General features: G+C 37.7%; 1 protein-coding gene across 7 annotated transcripts in view; it reads left to right on the top strand.

Moving 5' to 3' along the window:
• Positions 1–23,369, top strand: part of ARHGAP28 (Rho GTPase activating protein 28) — a 194,424-nt gene that overhangs the window by 81,100 nt on the left and 89,955 nt on the right. For 6 of the 7 annotated variants that reach the window (XM_054461014.2, XM_063653405.1, XM_063653409.1 and 3 more), the window contains one exon: positions 18,931–19,133. In XM_054461014.2, the coding sequence (XP_054316989.2) occupies positions 18,931–19,133 (203 nt within the window). Of the gene's footprint in view, positions 1–8,403; positions 8,506–18,930; positions 19,134–23,369 lie in introns of those variants that run through there. The other variant, XM_063653410.1, reaches the window with a different exon arrangement.

The following is a 23,369-nucleotide window of genomic DNA, read 5'->3' as shown; positions in this document are numbered from 1 at the left end:
AATCTCACTCTGTCACCAGGCTGGAGTGCAGTGGCAAGATCTTGACTCACTGCAACTTCCGCCTCCCGGGTTCAAGCAATTCTCCTGTCTCAGCCTTCCAAGTAGCTGGGACTACAGGCGCATGCTGCCATGCTCGGCTAGTTTTTTTTTTTTTTTTTTTTTAGTTGAGGCGGAGTTTCACCATGTTGCCCAGACTGGTGTCGAACTCCTGAGCTCAGGCAATCCGCCCGCCTCAGCCTCCCAAAGTGCTGGGATTACAGGCGTGAGCCACCGTGCTCGACTGTTTTTCCTTTTTTCATTCTTCTTTTTCTTCTTTTTTTGGCTTCTTTTGGTTTAATTGAGTATTATTTGCTTAACATCTCTTTGTTGTGTTATTTTAGTGATTCCTTTAAGCTATGTATTATAATCTTTATCAGTTTACCTTGAAGTAAATTGTCTGAGGTTAAAAAGAAACTTTCATATCTTACTTTTAAGATTTGTCAGGTAAGACCAGAGCATTTAGTCTAAGAAAAAGCTTAGTAGACATAGCACAAGAAAAAGATTAGTGAATTTGTAGGCAAAAGCAGTAGAAACTTTCCAAAATAAAATAGAAAAAAAGATTGAAATATATATGCAAAGAGAATAGTCATATAGTCAAATATGACTATATTTTTATTTGTCATATATATATATATGACAAAAATTTTATAACAGTCCACTTCTGTATCTCCTCTCCCTTGCAGGCCTTTCTGCTATTGTCATGCATTTTTATTATTTTTGTTTTAAACAATCAATTTTAAGGACATTTAAGTAATCGGAAAATAATTTTATATTTAACCTTGAAGTTATTGTTCCTTATGCTCTTCATTCTCATTGTAGATTCATATTTCCATTTGGTATCATTTTCCTTCTGCTTGAAGGATTTCCTTTAACATTTCTTATAGGGAAGATCTGCTGCTGCTGAATCTTTCATCATTTTTATGTCTGAAAAAACCTTATTTCTCTTTTACTTTCAAAGGATATTTTCATTGGGTTGATAGTTTTTCTTCAAGTACTTAAAAGATGTTGTTATGCTATCTTTCAGATTGTATTGTTTCTGACAAAAACATCTACTGGCGTCCTTTTCTTTATTCTTCTGTACATACAGGCTTTTTTGTTTGTTTTCCTCTGATTGATTTTAAGATCTTTCCTTTATTGCTAATTCAATTGCTAACTCAATTGCTAATAAGTTGATTACGATGCACCATGGTGTTGTTTTCTTCATATTTCTTATCCTTTGAATCTGTGGTTTTTGTGTTTTCATCATTCTGTTAGGGTGTTTAGAAAATGTTCTTTGTGTTTTCTTAAGATGTCAGTATTTTCTCTGGCTTCTTAAACATGCAGAATAAAGTTGTAATAACTGTTTTCATGTCCTTGTCTACTAATTCTGTCACCTGTCATTACAAGGTTCATTTGTAGTGATTGAATTTTCTCCTCATTATGAGTCATATTCTGTTGCTTATTTGCAAGCCTCGTCATTTTTATTGGAATTTGCAGTGTGGATTTTTGTTTTATTAGGGGCTGGATACTTTTATAGTTCTATAAATATTTTTGAGCTTTGTTCTGGCACTTGAAAACTATTTGATCCTTTCATATCTTACTTTTAAGATTTGTCAGGTAAGACCAGAGCATTTAGTCTAAGGAAAAGCTTTTCCCCACTCTAGAGGCAAAACTCTTCTGAATACTCTATTCAAGGTCTTATAAATTATGAACTTTTCCACTTAAGCTGCTGAGAACACAAACTATTCCTGACCCTCGGTGATTACTGGGATCCTGTTATCTGATTCTTCCAGTGATTTTTCCTGACTGAGGGTAGTTTCCATATATGAATTTGCTGATTCTATTCAGCTGAAGGCTTGACGGGGCTCCTCTGAGGAGCTCCAGAGTTCTTTGTCTTTGGAGATCTCTCTTCACCAGTATCCTGTTCTGTGAGCTCCAGGGCTTCCTTGATTCCCAGCTCCATTTCCTAAACTCAGACCATCAGGCCCAGCTGGGTTCCCTGCTTCTGCCCCATGGCCTGGAAGCTCTCCCTAAGCAATAAACTGGGGCTATTGTGGGGCTCAACTTGTTTATTCCCTGTTCCTCCAGGATCACTGTTTTCAGCTTCCTGACATTGAATAACTTGAGAATCGTTTCATATATTTTGTGTATGTGTGTGTGTGTGTTTTTCATTTCAAGTGGGAAGTGAGTCTGGTTCCTGTTACTCCATCTTGGCTGGAAGCTGACACATTTATGAGGCCATCTGACATCCTCCTATTTGGTCACAGGGGCTCTGTTTATTTATTTTTTCACTCTTTTTTCTCTGTGTGTTTCTGTTTATTCACCAGTGTTTTTTTCACCAGTATCTAATGTATTGTTAATTCTACTCATTGGAGGTATTATTTCACATATTGTATTTTTTATGTATAGAAATTTCATCATTTATGTCTTCTTTTCCCTTATTATATTCATGTTGTATTTTAAAGCTTTAAAGGTTTTGAGTATTTTTATTATAGCTGTTTTAACATTTTTTCTGCTAACTCCATCATCTCTGTGTCTTTCTATTGAGATTTTTCTTCTCATTATTTGTTCCTTTTTCTTTCTTTTTCATTTATTAAGTAATTTTCATTGGATTTTGGAAGTTGTCAATTTCAAGTGGGCGAGTCCTAGATTTTGTTGTATTTCCTTAAAGAGTGTACAGCTGTATTTTGGCAGCTAGTTCAGTTTCTTGTGGATATTTTTTCAGGGGTTACATTCTAGAGCAGCCTCTAGCTAGAGCAAATTTAGCCTTCTTAGTAAGGCATGAGACTTCTAAGGTTTCCATTGTATATCTTGTGTATTTGACCATGTCTCTTTACTCTGGCAGGTGTGAAGTCTGTTACTCTGTCATAGTTTAAAGCATAAGTCCACTTGGTATATATATTTTTAGTATACACACCATTGTACATACATTTTCCTAGCTCTGTATGAGCAGTGGGAACTTTCGGATTATAGCTCCCTGGTTCTTTGTGTAGAAGTTAATTTTTGCCTGATCCTGAGAAGGTTCAACTCATGCAGCCCTGATGGGCATTCAGCCAGAGTCAAGGGGACCCCCATGCCAATTCCTAAAGCAGTATCTCTTCATTGATTGTATTTTTCTGGTGCTCTGACCAGAAGATTCTAGCCGACTCGCCTTCCTGAGCTTTGATCTCTGCTTCTTCACCTCAGTGAGACTACTGGGCTCTGTGCAGGAACTCCTTCCATGTGCTCTATTTTGGAAATTCCTCTAAGTAGAAAGCCACATTGATTAGAAGGCTAACTTAATTTGTTTTCTTTCTCCCTGGCATCATAGTCCTGTTTTGCCTCTTGTCAAATCTTAAAATGGCTGCTTCCTCTATTTGTCCAGTTTCTAGTTGTTTACAGTGGGAGAGTAATTTTGATCCCCATTGCTGTCATAGTTGGAAATGGAAATTCACTTTATATATTTTTAACCTATGTACCTGCACAAATGACCATATAAAGTATTTGTTTTGGCTCCATTTGCCCTTACTAGAATGAAACCATAATGAGGGTATATTAGTTCATTCTCACATTGCTGTAAAGACATACCTGAGACTGGGTAATTTATAAAGGAAAGAAGTTTAACCAGCCCACGGTTCTGTGGGCTGTACAGGCTTCTGCTTCTGGGGAGGCCTCATGAAACTTACAATCATGGCAGAAGGTGAAGGGGAAGCAGGCACATATTTACATGGCCAGCAGGAAAGAGAGAAAGAGAAAACAAGCAAGCAAAGGGGGAGGTGCTACATACTTTTAAAACAACCAGATCTTATGAGAACTCTATCATGAAACAGCACTAGGGAGACTAAACTATTAGAGGTGCTAAACCATTAGAAACCACCCCCATGATCCAATCACCTCTCACCAGGCCGCACCTCCAACATTGGGGATTACAATTCAACATGAGATTTGAGTGGGGACACAGAGCCGAACCATATCAGAGGGCTAGGCCTTTTTGTTCATTGCTAGATTTGCAGTACCTAGAATGGTGTCTGGCATCTTGAATCTTGTACCTAGTATTTTTAGGTACTCGATAAATAGTTGTTAAACTAATTATTGTCACTATATTATAGTCAGTAAATTTCTTCAGAAATAAATTTTTAGTCTTCTCTTTGCTTGTGTTTCCTAATTCACCTTCACCTCTAAATTAGTGGATACTTTGGAGAAATTTAGTTTTTTCCTTTTTGCTATCAAGCCAAAATTTCAGCTGATTGTTGAGAAAGTTCAATATAAGTTTCTGCCTTTATCTCTGTATGAATTCCAAAGCATGTACCTACAAATTATTTTTATATTTTTTATGAGATACCAATAAGTGTATTGATAGAAGTATGCTCAGAATTTCATCAGCCCATGTATAAAGGAATGAAGGATGGGTTTGAGAAGTTCTTGCCTTCAGGAGAGGGCACCTAAAATGAATCTTAAATTAAGTCAGATAGCAGTGGAAGGAAAGATTCCAAGCCCAGGGAAAGCATGAACAAAGGCACCCAGTCATCAGTCTGTAGGATGTATGGTTGAATAACTACATCCCATTGTCTTGAGCAGTTTCATTGCAACATCCAGATAGAGATGTTCAGTGGGCTTTTCTTTTTCCTTTTGTAGACACAGGGTTTCACCATGTTGCCCAGGCTGGTCTCAAACTCTGGGATTCAAGCAATCAGCCCCCCTTGACCTTCCAATAATCCCAATCCCTGTATTGGGATTATAGGCATGGGCCCAGCCCAGTGGGTTGTTAGATGTGAGTCTGAGGGAGTAGTTAAGGATGGGATTAAGGACTGGAAATGTATCATCATATAGGTTAAAGCTAAACTCTAAGGTAGGAAAAGCTTTGGGGAGAGGGTGTTGTATAGAGTATGAAGAGCTGTGTGCTAGAGGTGGAACTTTGTGAGGTGCCAGTAGATAAAGATTGGTAGATAAAGAGCATTCAGAAAGTAGACAGAGGAGCACTATTCAGAGAGTTTTAGAGAATCAGGAGAGAGTGTTCATTCTGCTAGGAGACAGATCTGTGTTTCTCAAAGTCTGACTAACAAATAAGTGGCACTAGCATTACATAGTGGTCATGGAGGTGGGGTGCTAATAAAAATACATATATTTGGGCCTCTCCCCAAATCTTCTGAATTGAAATTTCTGTGTGATTAGGGCCCAAACATCTGTGTTTTATAAAGTTCTGTAAGAAATTTTTAGCAAAATAAATACTCCAAGCCACTGCACCAGTTTCAAGAAGGAGGGCCTATCAGCTGAGTCAAATATTACAGAGTTCTAGTCCAATTGATTGTAAAAGTATCTACAGTATCTGGCCATTCGAAGGATATTCCTGGATTCTTAATCTTGCTGCTGCAACTAGGGTCACCCTTGCCAACTTTCTACAAACTTACTGATGTGTTAATATAATGCTCATTGACTAAATGAATAAAACATCTAAAATCATGGATATGAACATTATTAATAACTAATTTGGTAGACTGGACAGCAGAAAAGGCTGAAGAAGGACAAGAATCTTCACTGAACCAGCGATTGAATTTGCTGATTGTCATGCATTCACTTACCAAAATGGGAAATGGACCTAGCCACTCTTTCTTCTCAAAGTCTGTTCACTTATTTCAGTAAACATTTTTGAGGGTTTGCTATGTACAGGTTATCTATTATATGTCTATTAAGTACATTCAAACATATTTCCAAGTACAGTGGACCTTAACTAGTCGTGTTCACTGTGTTCAGAAGTGCAGAGGGCTGTGGGAGGGCTCTAGAAACTTTCACTTACCTTCCTTCTAGAGTCTTTAACACTACACGTCTATTTTTTTCTACTACAATGTATTTAGTTTTGTGCCTCCTTTACAGAAATACATAGTGCTGTTTTTTCTTTTTTTCAATTCTTCCTGGGATAATAAAACCAGAAAATCTTTTGTAAAAGCCTATTTCTCAAAAGGTTACTCAAATAGCCATATGTAATATTCACAATCTTTCCCATTAATTATTAATTTTTGTCAATGAATTAATATCAATCCACATTTACCATTCACTTAATAAAATTTTTTTCTCAACTATATGATTCCAAAAGTTTGGCTGGAGACAGACATTTTTCGAGAAGAATTCTATAATGGAAATAAATGGGAAACTATGAGTCATTGAGCAGAATTCAGGGTCAATGAATACTTTTCCAGGTTGTTTTCTGAGTAAGAATGCAGGCTTGCTCCAATAGCCAAACCATATTTTCCCACAGAGGCTAGTCTTTATTTAATTCATACAGAGGAGCTGTTTGGACTAGTGGGAGCCTTGATAGAATTTTGTTTTACAACTCTACTGAAATATAGATATTCTGGTAAGCAGAATATGGGTAATTTTTGTTTTAAAGAGGGAGCTTTAGAATGGAAAATGGAAGCAAAATTAAAACCCTTTTCCGATATCACTTGGCTAGCCATCAAAATCAAAATATTACTAAGCAGCTTCTTGTTTTAAATAATTGGAAGTAAATACAGTGAAATGCAAGATCTTATTTCTCTGTGTTTTTAAAAATTGGATGAAAGCTCAACAGATTTGCTCACAAAAGAGTCTATTCAAGGAATGACTATCATGATGAATGCTGGCCAGTGGTAGAGAAAGGCAGTAACATTACTGGAAAATGAGTGGACAGGAAGGCTTAGGAGGGAAACCTTCCTGATTTGGGTTATTCCTCTTAGAAAGAGCTTCACCTGACTAAGATGACAGAAAATAAATTACTCTCCATCCCCATGGCATCAGCTATTGATCAGAGACGTATAGTTTTTTGTCTGCTGTCAGGGATTAGATACTGAGGTCCTTAAAGCCATTCACCTTGACTGTGGAAGAGCTTCAGAGATACTGACGACAAGAACCCCACCATGTGAAGTGTCAGCCAGTATCAGATTATTTATTTGGTTCTCTTTTGACAGAACTTACAGCTCTTGTCTTTCTAACGTTCGTGTTGACCATCGGCATTCAGATTACTGATCTGTGCCTTTCTTTGTCATGCAGTGAGAGGGATTTTGAGGGTCCTAATTATGACTGTTGTTTTCATGGCATTTTTAAACAGCATGAAGTGCTCTGACTGCTGGCTTTGCAGTTTTCTCAAGGAATTCATCTGATGATGAACAGTGTTTCCAGTAAACTGGAGAGGGTGAGATAGAGAACTAATGTCAAATGCTTTCAGTTGGGTGGACGATGATTATTGTCAATGATGTGAATAATAAGAATGTGGATTTAGAATTTATCATATTTTAACCTGGCTATGATACTTTGGAAATGTCTCTACCTACCACAGGGAAAGCTGACTAAAATGGAAGTCTTAGCTTCTTCTTCCTTGAATGATTTTAAAATAGAAGACATGAATTATTGACACTATTTCAAGAAACTTCATGCATTCTAATAGGTTAACCTATAGGTAAACTTAAAATGTCATTCATGTTTAATAGTGAATAGTGCTGATACACTCCTTTTAGATCAAATATACAGCAGTTGCTTTTTAATGTGTAGCATCTCTCTATATATAACTTACATAGCCAGTGTATTTGGTCAGCTACACCTGCCAATTTTATTGATTCACTTTCAAATTTTTAGAGAGTTTTACATACAGTTTTAAACATCCATATATTTTATGATAATTATGCATAGAGCTCTCTTTGATCTTTAATAAAACTTGGCTGGGGACATATTTCTTAACATATTTTATAGTAAAAAATATACACAATTTGATAACTTATTTTGTTATATGCTTTTCAGAAATACATTAAGGGAACAAAAAGGATAATCTCTAATATAAAAGTGTGAAGCCTTATATTTTTTAAGTGAGTGAAGAATATAAAGTATAAGTAGGCAGGAGACGGATGATGGGGGAAAGAGCATGGAATTAGGCACCAGGAGACCAAATTTGTAGTTCCATTTCTCAATAATTAGCTGTGTCACTTTGGACAACTTACTGCCCCTCTGAGATTCATTTTTCATATCTATAAAATGTGGTGATTTATTCAGGCATTTCTGAAATTCCCTCTCAATCAGAGGATCTCCCTCTCAAACAGGATCTCTAATCCTGGGATCCTCTGTTTCATTGAAAACCCTAGTTATGGATTTCCAATTCAAAGCTGTTTATGTGGAACTTAGGAAGCAGCCTTCTCAAAGTCAGCCAATGACAACTGATGGAGCACAGAATGGTTATTCTCCAGGGGACCCTACAGAGTTAAAACTGTCATGGAGTGACTCTAAGTGTGGAAAAAGCATATTGTGAAAGAAGAAGAATAAGGAAGGTTGATACACCTTCATTCAAATGGCCAACTCACCCCTCATAGAATTTAATAAGTTTGTACTTGTGTTTCACTGTGGACTTTGTACAGAATAGTTTGAAGCTGAGCTGAAGTGAGGGCCCGTGAGGAGGAAAGCCAGTCCCACTCAGGGAAAGCCTGTGAAGCTGGACCAAGCTCTGTAAAGCCCATCCACCCGAGAATGCCCACATGGGACACCAAGCAGGTAGAGAGATTGCCGGATAATACCCTTGACCTTGTGATTCTGTTTTGCTATTATTGAATTTTTGGAGCTGAAGCGAGAAAACAGACAAAAGAAACTGAAAAGCAATATGAGGATACAATCAAGCAGAATTTACACATTTCCTGACTGAAGGTTAATGACTAGGTAATAATGGCAATAAATGGAGACCAGAGATTTAGAAGAAACAGGGGCTAAATGGCTGCATTCCGCAAATACATCACAGCATCAGAGAGGCAGGAGGGAGCTAGAAAGTCAAGGTAAATTCTTAGATGATGCTGGAATGGGGGGCTCACTTTTAATTGCTTTGAAAGCCATACATAGTAGTGCTAGCTGTAGCAGGCCCCTCAAAACTATATAATCAAAATATATACTGCAAGTTGACATTAAGCAATAGAGAGAATATATAACTTACTTTTGATATAAAAAGACAATTTTTAAAAAGATGTTTATCCAGATTACTTGGTGAAGTATAAATTCAGAAGCACAAAACCTAGAGTTTACCAAGACTCTTAGAGTGACATGTTGCTGAATGGACAATGGGTAGAATGTTAGTAAAGAGCCAGAAAAAGCTTCTTTTTGCTCGTATTCTCTTTTATAGATTCCTTCCTGAGTAGCCCCTAATTGGATAAAAAATATGAGCCCCTGAGCAATGATTAGGTGGCACCAAACTAGTTCTCTACTCATAACCTCAATTTATCTTTGAGGATAATGTGTTAAGAGTCACTTGTGGGATTGACTGAGCGTTACCAAAATCAATATATATGTCAAGCTTATAAATTGCATATTAGTTTTAACACAGACAGAACATAAAACATTCACATTTAGTGATTTACTTTGCCTGCAAAGCAGACATTTTAGCCTGTCCTTACGTAGATGATTATTAGCCGAACAGGGAACAAGATCATTTCCTACCTCTGACTGTTAGCCTTTGCTAAAAGCAACCAGTAACCTTTCATAGAAGTGTCTTTAAATCTTTCTCAACCCATGCCCCTTTGGGAAAATTTTTGCCTTTCCTTAAGAATATTTGAAATCTCAAAGCACTTTTAATTATCAAAATTAAAAAAATTAAAGCAGGGGTAATTCTCATACATTTTTAAATTGAGATACAATTCATATAACATAAAATCTACTCCTTTAAAGTGTACAATTCAGTGGTTTTTAGTGTATTCACAAAGTTGGGATATCACCACTGATTAATATTAGAACATAGATATTATCACCTATTAGCAGTCACTCTCCATCTCTCCCTCCCTCAGACAAAGATGGGGAAATTTAAGAAACAGATTATATTTCAGTTTGTCATATATATAGCACACACATACACACACACATATATAATTTATGTACAGGCATACCTCAATATATTGTGGGTTTGGTTTTAGACCTCTGCAATAAAGCTAATGTCACAATAAAGTCCGTCACGTGAATTTTTGGTTTGAAGTTGTTCATTCTTCCATTGCCACCGTTCCCATTACTTGCATAGTGCTGTACTCAGAGGTTATCCATAAATGCCTAACAACTTAATTACTGATGTGAGTGTCATTGGTTTTTTTTTTAAAAAAGAAAGAATCCAACCCTCCATATTCCCTGCTGCGTAAGGATTTGTTTGCTGTTTTAAGCCTTCCCAATCTACAAACACATTTTTCTGTATTCTTTGCTGCCAACAGAGGTTCAGGCAGACCTATTTACCTGTTGATGAATAGCTTTGTTCGCTTTCTTCTTTTCCCCTAAGAGGGATGAGGCCAGCCAGGCAAGTAACAGAGAAAACTGATGACATGGCAGAAAGATAGAAAAAGAGAGTTAGGAGCCTAAGAATGAAGGCAGAAACCCCTTCTGTGCTCTTGGTCCTGTTAGTCTGAAACTATGGCTTCTTTTTATCATTATTGCTTTTCAAGTGCTTTTTTGCAGGACATCCAAGTTGAGTTGTTTATAAACATGTTAGAATCCAAAGATTACTGAGAAGCCAGAGCAATAAGAAACAAGGGATTTGTCCTCTTGCTCTATCTGAACGGCCTTCTAAGGAAGCTGAAAGGGCAGACAGCTGTGGAACTGGACTGTGCCGGGGTCTATTCCAGAGAGTCAGTGGTTTCTTTTGAAAGAGCCCTGCTACAGGCTCACTGCAATCAGTATCCACAGGAATTTCTCTAGATGTCCACACTGTGCTGCCACCAGCATCATTCAACGGCAGTGACAAATAATGGAGAACTCAGTCTTCCTCTTCTCTAGTAGAGGGAAGGCGAAATCTTTGGTTTTGATATATTCTTCCCAAAACTCATGGAATCTGTTCAGTTTGAGAGCAACGTGAAGATATTTCCTGTACATGTAGGTGGGGATATTTTCAGCAGGAAGTTTAACTCCATAATGTACTGATCAAAGCCAGACCAAGACATGGGGTTAGGCTAATAATTTGGTGGCCCTTACAATTGAGAATCATTGTGTGAAGGCCAGGTGTGGTGGCTCACACCTGTAATCCCAGCACTTTGGGAGGCCGAGGCAGGAGAATCGCTTGAGCTCAGGAGTTCAAGATTAGTCTGGGTAACATAACAAGACCTCATCTGTACTAAAAACAAAAAAAAATTAGCCAGGTGTGGTGGTGCACACCCGTAGTCCCAGCTACTTGGGAGGCTGAGGCAGGAGGATCTCTTGAGTCTGGGAGATTGAGGCTGCAGGTAGCTATGATTGCACCACTGCACTCCAGCCTGGGTGGCAGAGACCCTGTCTCAAAAAAAAAAAAAAAAAACAAAGTCAGGAGTTCAAGACCAGCCTGGCCAACATGGTGAAACCCCGTCTCTACTAAAAATACAAAAATTAGCTGGGCATGGTGGCGCATGCCTGTAATCCCAGCTACTAAGGAGGCTGAGGCAGGAGAATTGCTTGAACTGGGACCCAGAGACGGAGGTTTCAGTGAGCTGAGATTGTGCCACTGCACTCCAGCCTGAGCTAGAGCGAGACTCCATTCCAAAACAAAAACAAACAACAACAACAACAAAAAAAAAACAAAACAAGAAGAGAGAATTGTTATATGCCAACCACCTTCCTTACGAGGCAGGTTGTGTTGACTATAAATTGTTACTTGAATATTCCCCTTAGTGGGATACAGAGGGTGTCTCATCTCACTCTGCCCCAAATGACTTATTAAAGGATTCCTTCCTATTATCAGTTAGGAATGATTTTGGCTGCAAATAACAAACACAACAAAGATGAGAGTAGGTTTTAAAAATAGGCGTTTATTTTTCTCACATTTCTGGAAGTCCAGAGATAGGCAGCATCTGGTGTTATTTCCAAAACTCAGTAATATCAAGGCCAATTGCTACAATTTCTTGGCTTTTCTCTCATAACGGGCAAGGTGGCTGCTGCAGCACCAGTCATCTTGTCCACATTCCAAGGAGGGAGAAGGAGAAAGAGAAAGGGGTGCCACCTATATCAGGAAAACAAAGGATTTCACTGAAACCCTGGAGAAGACTTTTACTTATGTGACTTTGGCCAGAATTGTGTCAGATCGCCACTTCTGGGCCAAGGGAGTTGGGACAACAGGGTTGGGAATAGACTTGGGTCAGAGAGCAATTCTGATAAATACAGTTTTATTTATCTCATGATATCTCTAGGGACATTTTTATGTACCTGTTATATTTTAGCACCCATGATAGCCACACCCTAAATCTAGCTCTGGACATGCTATCAAATTAATTAAGTTGTAGCAATCACTAACCCATGGGTTGACTATCTGCCAGGCATTTTACATATATTAACTCACTCCTCGTAACAGCCCCTCGAAGTGCATGTGATTAATATCCCCATTTTGCTGTTTAGGAAATGGAGTCACAGAGGTTCAGTAGTTTGTTCAAGATTGTAGAGCTATAGCCTGCCTTCAAACCTGTGCTAGCTGGCTTCAGAGCTTTTGTCTAAATCACCACACTATATCACTTCTCTGCTATAAAAATACTTACAGCTATAAGCAGTTACACAAATGCCTGAGGGGTCTTTTGAAATTAAGAACAATTACAGGAGGGAGAGCATTTGGACCAGATGGGGAAAGGTTGAATTCCTGCCCTGGCTCCACTGACGCTAGTCATTCATTCGGCAAGTATTTCTGCGTTGTTTTCCTTTGCCACACACTGTGTTAATAAGACAAACATGGTTCATCTATATTCTAGTGGGGAAAATAGACCCCCCCAAAACAAAGTAAGCAAATGAGTGAATGAAGTGTTTATTATTAATGAATGAGAAGCAGGGAACATCGAGAGCTGAGACAGTGAATAACTGGAGGAATGCTACTTTAGAGTGGCCTGGAAAGGGATCCCCCAAGAGGTGGCATTTATGTTGCGAGCTGAATGATGAGAAGCATCTTGCTGCAGAAATCGCTTGGGGAGAAAGAAGGTTGCAGGAAGAAAGAGCAGAAAGAGTAAATTTCCTAAGGGAAGGAAGAAGTTGGCTTTTTAGAGAAACCGAGGAAAGATGAGCATGCCCAGTGCTAATGCCGTGGGAGAGTGAAGTAAGGTAAGACTAGCAAAGAAGTTTGAGGACAGAAGGTGCTGAGCCTTGAAGTCACAGAACAGAATTCGCATTTACTTATAACTGCAAGCGGAAGCTGTGTGTCCCCACTTTACTCCCAGTAACTCTCTCCATTGCTGTGCAATGAGACATACAATACTGGCTTTGGCTACTTCATGGGGTGCATATAAGGATCAAATGATGTAATGTGTATGACAGTAACTCGTTATGTATAAACCTCTCCATAAAATAACAGATAATAAAGGCCCATAGAGTATTTCATAGTAAGAAGTACGTCTTTTAAAAATATTTTTTTGGAATATACTCAACAACTAAACTTGTGGTTACACAGAGCAAGCTGTGCATAAACAAGTGCAACTTTTAAAAATATCTGTTATGTTTACAATGTTTTGTGGGAGTTCTGCTACCAGTTAGGATGTAGACTAATTTGTGACAGACTACCGTTCCCACTGTAGCAGCTAGAAAAAAAAAGGAATAAATATAAAAATCTATATTTTATAAACGATGTTGGAGAGCTGTGGATACAAAGAAGTCTAAAGGAGCCAAGTTCCAGGGAAGAACTCTTGCGACATGAGCAGAGCCGAGTGGTCATTACCTCCCTGGGCATGTCTGCTCCCTGAGTTTCTGCAGTTCTGGGCCAAAGGTCATATCTGTCTAGGTGGAGGGACTCTACTGGGGTGAGGAGACACCAGTGGAGCTGTTAATGGCTGCCTGCACTAGCACAAGAGATTGGAATTTGTAGAAGCTCCAAATGCAGAGCTAGTTCTCGCTTGGGATTTTTGCTGGGAGCCCTGGCAATACAGGATTCCAACAACACAGGGGACCAGGCTGTAAAGCAGAGAGAGATCTCTGTAGTCCCATGGTGTTTATCTCAAAACCCTTTTAGCAGGAGGGACCTACAGTACACACAGGACAGATTTCCCCCTTGAAGCATTTGAAACCAGAGATAAATGAAAACTAATGTAAATTGCAACCCAGCCCAGACCCAGCTCAACTCCTGATTGGATTGACATGCTCTGCCTCTCACTCTATCTACCAAATAGAGGAAAAGCCTAGCCCTTTCTGGGGGAAACCTTTATTTACTCCAGTTTTCTAGAGTTCTTTTAAAAACAACATCTGCCATCTAATAAAAAGTTATGAAATATGTGAAGAAAAAGGAAAATGTGACCTATAAGCAATTAGTCGTTTTTAAATCAATATTTAATCAGACATATTAACAGCATAGATACTGATGTTAAGATATAAGATCTTTCAAATAACAATTATAATTATAATATGTTATAGAAATTAGAGGATAGATGGGCAAAAATGGATAAAAATATGGATAATGTCAACAGAGAAATTGAATCTCTAAAAAGAACTAATTGGATATTCTTGATATGAAAAAAATACAATATTGGAAGTGAAGTATTCATTGGAAGACTTAGCTGACTAAACACAGTAGAAGTGAGGAAAAATGAAGACAGGGAAATAGAAATGTTTTCACTGAAGCACAGAGAGAGTTGGGAGAGGGAAGCAAAGCAGATTATGAAGGATATTTGGGGCAACATCAAACAGCCTGACAGTCATGTTATTGGAGTTCCAGGAGAGGAGAGAGGAAAAGTGACAGAAGAAATATTGGAAGAGAAAATGGATGTGGATATATTCCAAAATTGATGAAAGACATTAGCCCACAGATTGAAGCTCAGTAAACCTCAATCAGAATTGAGAACTACACTCAAATTGCTAAAAGCAAAAGATAAAATCTATTATGAGCAAATAGAGAGAACAGATACTATATTTAAAAGAACATCAAAGAATTGTAACTGACTCTCATCAGAATCAATAGACTCAACAAGACAATGGAATGACTTCTTTAAAAGGATTTAAACAAAAACTGCCAGCCTAGAGTTCTATGCCCAGTAAAAAATATTTGTCAAAAATGGAAATAAGTTAAAAACATATTCAGAAATAAAGCTGAGGGAATTTGTTGTCAGCAGATCCACAGTACAAGAAATGCTAAGGAATGAGAGAGAAATGCTCAAGGAAGTTCTCAAAACTGAAGAGAAAGGATCTGTTGTGGAAACAGGTATGTAGGGAGGAATGAAAAACTCTAGAAAAGATAAATTTAAAAGACCATGTATTTAGTTTTTCAAAAAACTTACTATTTTAAAGCAGCAACAATAATAACTATTGGGGATGTAAACATCTGAGGAAGCAACATAGATGACAACAGTAATATAAAGGGTAGAGGGAGAATTATATTCTGTAAGATATTTACACTGTTGTGAAGTTATAAAATACTAATTCCATGTGAATAGTAATAAAGATCTCTGGTATCTACTAAAATATAGTATAAGTTATGGCTAAAAAGACAATGGAAGAAAAAAATAGAATAATAAAATCTTTCCTTAATGCCACTTTGAATTTATGATAATTATCATACACTTAAAATTTAATTTTAAACCTTGTGGTGTTTTTCCAACAAAAGTTTCCATGTAACACAATTGCATTCAATTTGTCATGTAATATTTTCCTGGTATTGTTTGGAAATAAAAAGGCAAAAACAGCTGATGAAGGCTAAACTCCATTTTCTCCTAATATGGTGAGGTATGAAGCTGACCATTAAGGCTCATCAAACCGTTGGATGGGCCTGAGGGTCAAAATTATGTAATGTTTCAAGAGCGGAAATTCATGGTTCCTTCTCCACCCTGGGGTGAAGGAGAAACATTTGTATCTCTAACCAAAAATGTGAGAGCTCTTCCAAGTGCTCTTATCCCCAAAAATGCTGTCTGACTTCTTTGCCAAAAAAAAGTTGATCATTGTGATTAAAGGATTCTTTGGGTGGACTGTTTCAGAAGGAACCAGTGTGTTACTTAGCTGCTCATGACCAATAATATTTCACATCTGTTCTCCCTGAACCCGGCAGAGTTTTATGAGGGTCTCTTCCCTGAGATTCCATTAGTATACCCTTTGCATGAATAAGAAACTATGTACCATAATTGAAATATCATTATTAGCCCTAAATGTATCTTCCCCTTGTCTTCTGTGATTTACCTATTATTTCACAAATTTCATACTTCTTCAAATATTTTCAGTGTTTGGATATATCTGCTTGTTTGCTTAATTTCTAAGATCTGTGATAATATCCAGGTGCAGCCATTGAGGTGGTATTACCGTATTGGCTTGAAAAAAAGTGTCTGCATGTTTTTGAGTCAGGAAAACAAAGCAGTTTATAGAACAATATTGGTATGGTACAGATGGGAGGAAAAGACCTTCCATTTTTGCTTTATGCAATTGTATATTAGACATAAACACTTATACTGCATTAAAATTTTTAAAATATGGTCCATGTTTACTATTAAGACTGTCTTTTTTTTAATAAGTCAAGCATATTTATTTTTTGAAGGAATTAGCTGAAAAAAATCTAGAACTAAGAAAAGTCTTAGATATCCATATACTCTTTCTGAGTCTGGTACATGGAGGGCAGGGAGGCTGTGTGAGCAGTGGTAACTGATTTCAGTTTTGAAAGAAGTAGGTGTTTATATACTAGCACTCTATGAGTTTGTGAGTGTTTTTCAGTATTAGTCTTATTGCAAAAGGAAAAAGTCTTCAAAGCCTACAAATAATAAAATTAATAATAACTGTCTTAATATCTTGTCAACTTCATAGGTATTTCAACTGCTAGAATGTGTCTGACTTGTTGAACTATAAAGAATTCAGTGAGAATTATCACCCAGTTATCAAACAAAACTAGCTAAAATTCTTATCACACAACACATAAACAATAAAAGTAGATATTTCATATTTTCCTGAAATGTTTTGGTTTAAAAAATAAATTGGCTATCTTGGTGTCAGTTAATGTTCAAAACTAGAACTACAGTCAGATACTGTGAAAAGATCAATGATAAAATTCCAGAAATCTCTACTAAATTTAGATGCGATTTAGAAATCCAGGAGGATTCCTAGATGTGTACAGCATATGAGCAAATGGAAGTTTTTTGGTGTTATTATGGAAACATTATTTTGCCTCTATGTACTCTCATGAATACAATGTGCTTTAGATTAGCCATGGCTAAATTTGATAACAATCTGCTGCTGCTCTGCATGTCAAAATGTAATTGTCCTAAGTCATGATAAAACCCACAGTGGACGTTACTGTGCTATTGGTCTAGTTACCTCTTTCCAACTGGGAGCTCTTGTTTAAGTGAAACAGCTCAGACCATACATTGCTTAAGAGTTAGTCTCAGTCTTTTTGTCCAATTCCACCTGAACCCAAAGAGAAGAAGGCCAGCTTGGAGAAGTTTCTTTGAAAGGAGTTGCAAACCCATACCAACACGAACTCCTCATTCCTCCCCGCCCCATCCCACTCCTATCCTCTGGAAGTATCCATTCTACTTTCTGTCTATGAATTTGACTACACAGCACCACAAGTAAATGGAATAATCTAGTATTTGTCTTTTTGTGAGTGGCTTTTTCACTTAGCGCAATGTCCTCAGGTTTCATCCATGTTGTTTCTTGTGTCTGAATTTCCTTCCTTTATACCACATTTTGCTTGTCCATTCATCTGCTGATAGCACTTGGATTGCTTCTAACTTTTGGCTGTTGTGAATGGCCAATAGCCAAAAGCTACTAAGTGGATGCTATCAGCATGGATGGACAAATATTACTTTGAGTCCCTGCTCTCAATTCTTTTGAGTATATACCCAGAAGTGGAATTGCTGGATCTTATGGTGGCTCTTAATTTTTTTTTTTTTTTTGCTTTAAGAACATTTTATTTAGGGACATATTTAAACCTCTTAAGCCTGTAACATATTTTCTAGTATTACATGCAATCAAAATTATATTTTTAAGCAAAACTGACTTGTAAAGAAGGCAAATTATTTTCCTTCTTTTTTTTTTTTTTTTTTTTTTTTTTTTTTGAAGCAGTCTTGCTCTGTTGCTCAGGCTGGAGTGCAAGTGGCATGATCTCAGCTCACTGAAACTTCTGCCTTCGAGGTCAAGTGATTCTCCCATCTCAGCCTCCCGAACAGGTGCATGTATGGTGGCTCTATTTTTAATTTTTTGAGGAACTGCCATACTGTTTTCCATAGAAAGCTGCCCCATTTTACATTCCTGCCAACAGTGCACAAGGGTTGCAGTTTCTCTACCTGTTCACCAACGCTTGTGATTATCTGTTTTTTGTTTGTTTGTTTGTTTAACAATAACCACCCTAATGGGTGTGAGCAGCAACTCTTATGTCCTTCTCTGCCATCACCATAGATAGGTTACAGAAACAAACTTTTACTGTGCATATTTTGACTAGTATAAGTAACTTTGTATTTTATGAGTGTGTGAAAATCATTAAAAACATTTTCATGTTAATTCCTGTATGGCCACAGAGTCATTAATACAGAGAATTTTTTAGCCAGGTGTGGTGGCTCACACCTGTAATCCCAGCACTTTGGGAGGCTGAGGCAGGTGGATCACAAGGTCAGCAGTTCAAGACCAGCCTGGCCAATGTGGTGAAACCCCATCTCTACTAAAAGTATACAAATTAGCTGGGCATGGTGGTGGGCACCTGTAATCCCAGCTACTCAGGAGGCAAAAGCAGGAGAATCGCTTGAACCCAGGAGGTGGAGGTTGCAGTGAGCCGAGATCGTGCCACTGTACTCCAGCCTGGGCAACAGAGCAAGACTCTTACTCAAAAAATAATTTTAAAAAATTAAAAAATAAATAAAGTATAGAGAATTTTTTTAAAAGGGCCACCACTGAGTGGAGATTATTCCCTCAAACCCATCTCAACCATGGTAACTCCACTTCTCCATTTGATTTAAACTTAATTAATTAAACTTAATTAAACTTAAACTTAATTTTGTGACTTTATAACATAAAAATATAACCCGTTTTTATTCATAGATATTATTCTTTCCTCAGAAAATCCATTCCTCGCTGCCGAAGAATTAACAGGATGCTGTCCAATGAATCCCTCCATCCTCCTGCCTTCAGCCGTTCCAACTCAGAAGCCTCTGTAGACAGCGCCTCCATGGAGGATTTCTGGCGGGAAATAGAAAGTATTAAAGAGAGCAGCATGGGAGGGCAAGAAGAGCCACCGTCAGCTGAGGTCACACCTGCAGATGGTAAGTTGCTGGATTTGTCTTCCTATGTGCTGACTGGCTTTCTTTCTCTGCCCTCTGTTACTCTGTTCATAGGCAGAAATCATCCCACCAGTAGTTTAACCAATGAATCAGTAGAATCTGGCATATTGATGATCTACTCCCACTGATTGATTTATATCTACTGTACTGGCTCAGGGTGGCTTTTATCCCAGGTGACATGACCTGAGGAGGGCTGGACCTCAACAAAAATACATATTGATGCCTTATATACTGCAACTTAGGGATGCTGTGCCTGTCTATTGGTTTGATTCATTACCATCAAGCAAATTGAGTATTCTAATTCTGACAGCTTTTACATTTGTCTACTCATTTGTTATTATTAATTAGAGTAATTAATACTTGACTATTTTAGACATGAAGTCCTTGCCCATGCCTGTGTCCTGAATGGTAATGCCTAGGTTTTCTTGTAGGGTTTTTATGGTTTTAGGTCTAACGTTTAAGTCTTTAATCCATCATGAATTAATTTTTGTATAAGGTGTAAGGAAGGGATCCAGTTTCAGCTTTCTACATATGGCTAGCCAGTTTTCCCAGCACCATTTATTAAATAGGGAATCCTTTCCCCATTGCTTGTTTTTCTCAGGTTTGTCAAAGATCAGATAGTTGTAGATATGCGGCATTATTTCTGAGGGCTCTGTTCTGTTCCACTGATCTATATCTCTGTTTTGGTACCAGTACCATGCTGTTTTGGTTACTGTAGCCTTGTAGTATAGTTTGAAGTCAGGTAGCGTGATGCCTCCAGCTTTGTTCTTTTGGCTTAGGATTGACTTGGCGATGAAAGCAATGGCAACAAAAGCCAAAATTGACAAATGGGATCTAATTAAACTCAAGAGCTTCTGCACAGCAAAAGAAACTACCATCAGAGTGAACAGGCAACCTACAAAATGGGAGAAAATTTTCCCAACCTACTCATCTGACAAAGGGCTAATATCCAGAATCTACAATGAACTCCAACAAATTTACAAGAGAAAAACAAACAACCCCATCAAAAAGTGGGCGAAGGACATGAACAGACACTTCTCAAAAGAAGACATTTATGCAGCCAAAAAACACATGAAAAAATGCTCACCATCACTGGCCATCAGAGAAATGCAAATCAAAACCACAATGAGATACCATCTCACACCAGTTAGAATGGCAATCATTAAAAAGTCAGGAAACAACAGGTGCTGGAGAGGATGTGGAGAAATAGGAACACTTTTACACTGTTGGTGGGACTGTAAACTAGTTCAACCCTTGTGGAAGTCAGTGTGGCGACTCCTCAGGGATCTAGAACTAGAAATACCATTTGACCCAGCCATCCCATTACTGGGTATATACCCAAAGGACTATAAATCATGCTGCTATAAAGACACATGCACACATATGTTTATTGCGGCACTATTCACAATAGCAAAGACTTGGAACCAACCCAAATGTCCAACAATGATAGACTGGATTAAGAAAATGTGGCACATATACACCATGGAATACTATGCAGCCATAAAAAATGATGAGTTCATGTCCTTTGTAGGGACATGGATGAAATTGGTCATCATTCTCAGTAAACTATCGCAAGAACAAAAAACCAAACACTGCATATTCTCACTCATAGGTGGGAATTGAACAGTGAGAACACATGGACACAGAAACGGGAACATCACACTCTGGGGACTGTTGTGGGGTAGGGGGAGGGGGGAGGGATAGCATTAGGAGATATACCTAATGCTAAATGACGAGTTAATGGGTGCAGCACACCAGCATGGCACATGTATACATATGTAAATAACCTGCACATTGTGCACATGTATCCTAAAACTTAAAGTATAATAATAATAAAATTTAAAAAAAAACTTGACTATTAATTACTATTAACTAGAGAGACAGAAATTTTAGCAGTATAATTGTGAAGAAGAAAAATTTGACCTTAAAGCATTTACTGATATTACTATATTAGATTGTCTTGTATTCCACCAAATACAAGCCATGTTGTTGTTTTTTCAAACTTTTATTTTAGATATACAAGGGGTACATGTGCAGGTTTCTTACATGGGTATATTGCCCTCAGGTAGTGAGCATAGTACCCAGTAGGTAGTTTTTGATCCATTCCTCTTTCCCTACCTCCCCCCTCTAGTAGTCTGCAGTGTCTATTGTTCCCATGTTTATGTTTGTGGGTACTTAGTGTTTAGCGCCCGCTTACAAGTGAGAACATGCAGTATTTGGTTTTCCCTTTCTGTGTTAATTTGTTTAGGATTATGGCCACCAGCTCCATTCTCATTGCTGCAAAGGACATGATTTCACTCTTTTTTATGGCTGCATAGTATCCCATCTTGTATATGTACCACGTTTTCTTTATCCAGTCCTCCAATGATGGGTAGCTAGGTTGATTCCATATCTTTGCAATTGTGAATAGCTTGGCAATGAACATACAAGTGCATGTGTCTTTTTAGTATAATAATCTATTTTGCTTTGGGTTTATACCCAGTAATGGGATTGCTGGGTCAAATGGTAGCTCTATTTTAAGTTCTTTGAGAAATCTCCAAACTGCTTTCCACAGTGGCTGAACTACTTTACACTCCCACCAACAACATAACATACTTAAGCATTCTCTTTTCTCTGCAGCATTGCCAGTGTCTGTTTTTTTTCTGTTTGTTTGTTTGTTTGTTTCACTTTTTTGATAGTAGCCATTCTGACTGGTGTGAGATGGTATCTCAATTTGGTTTTGATTTGCATTTCTCTGATAATTAGTTATGATGAGCATTTTTTCATATATTTATTGTCTGTTTGTATGTCTTCTTTTGAAAAGTATATGTTCATATCCTTTGCCCATTTTTTAATGGAGTTATTTGCTTTTCACTTATTGATTTGTTTAAACTCCTTATAGATTCTGGATATTAGACCTCTGTAAGATGCATAGTTTGTGAATATTTTCTCCCATTCTCTAGGTTGTCTGTTTACTCTGTTAATGGTTTCTTTTGCTGTGTAGAAGCTCTTTAGTTTAATCAGGTCCCACTTGTCAATTTTTGTTTTTATAGAAATTGCTTTTGGGGACTTGGCCAAAAATGGTGCCAAGACTGACGTCAGGAAGGATATTTCCTACATTTTCTTCTAGCATTTTTATAGTTTGAGGTCTTACATTTAAATCTTTAATCCATCTTGAGTTAATTTTTGTATATGGTGAAAGGTAAGGGTCTAGTTTCATTCTTCTGCATATGGCTAGCCAGTTATCCCAGCACCATTTATTGAATAGGGAGTCCTTTACCCATTGCTTGTGAAACTAAACAGAAGATGGAAGAGTGGGGAAAAAGCACCAATAAACAGTATAATTGTTCTTAGTTCTCAAAAAGAGCAAAACTACTCACAGTGGATTAAAAGCATAGGTCAGTCATCTCTTCCAGGCCCTGTCTGTCAACAAGCAAATATGTAAGACATCCAAAAAAGACTAAAGGTAGTTTAGTAAGTATACACCTAAGAGTGTTTCCATTAGCCAGTGATTAACTTCAAGACAGCGGGCAGGATAAACTGAAACTTCAGAAAGTATTTTCATTCTTCATTCCCATTTCTGAGTCTCTTTCTCAGGACTAAGAAATCATTAAGATGTACCACCATTAACATACATCTGATGTTATTTGTTTTTTGTTTTTTGTTTTAATCTTTTTTTTTTTTTAATACTTTAAGTTTTAGGGTACATGTGCACAATGTGCAGGTTAGTTACATACGTATACATGTGCCATGCTGGTGTGCTGCACCCATTAACTCGTCATTTAGCATTAGGTATATCTCCTAATGCTATCCCTCCCCACTCCCCCTACCCCACAACAGTCCCCAGAGTGTGATGTTCCCCTTCCTGTGTCCATGTGTTCTCACTGTTCAATTCCCACCTATGAGTGAGAATATGCAGTGTTTAGTTTTTTGTTCTTGCGATAGTTTACTGAGAATGATGATTTCCAATTTCATCCATGTCCCTACAAAGGACATGAACTCATCATTTTTTATGGCTGCATAGTATTCCATGGTGTATATGTGCCACATTTTCTTAATCCAGTCTATCATTGTTAGATATTTGGGTTGGTTCCAAGTCTTTGCTATTGTGAATAATACCGCAATAAACATACGTGTGCATGTGTCTTTATAGCAGCATGATTTATAGTCCTTTGGGTATATACCCAGTAATGGGATGGCTGGGTCAAATGGTATTTCTAGTTCTAGATCCCTGAGGAA

This window comes from Pongo pygmaeus, chromosome 17, assembly GCF_028885625.2.
Source record: "Pongo pygmaeus isolate AG05252 chromosome 17, NHGRI_mPonPyg2-v2.0_pri, whole genome shotgun sequence".
In the NCBI taxonomy this organism is placed as follows: domain Eukaryota; kingdom Metazoa; phylum Chordata; class Mammalia; order Primates; family Hominidae; genus Pongo; species Pongo pygmaeus.
This window is presented reverse-complemented; position numbering and strand designations above follow the sequence as displayed.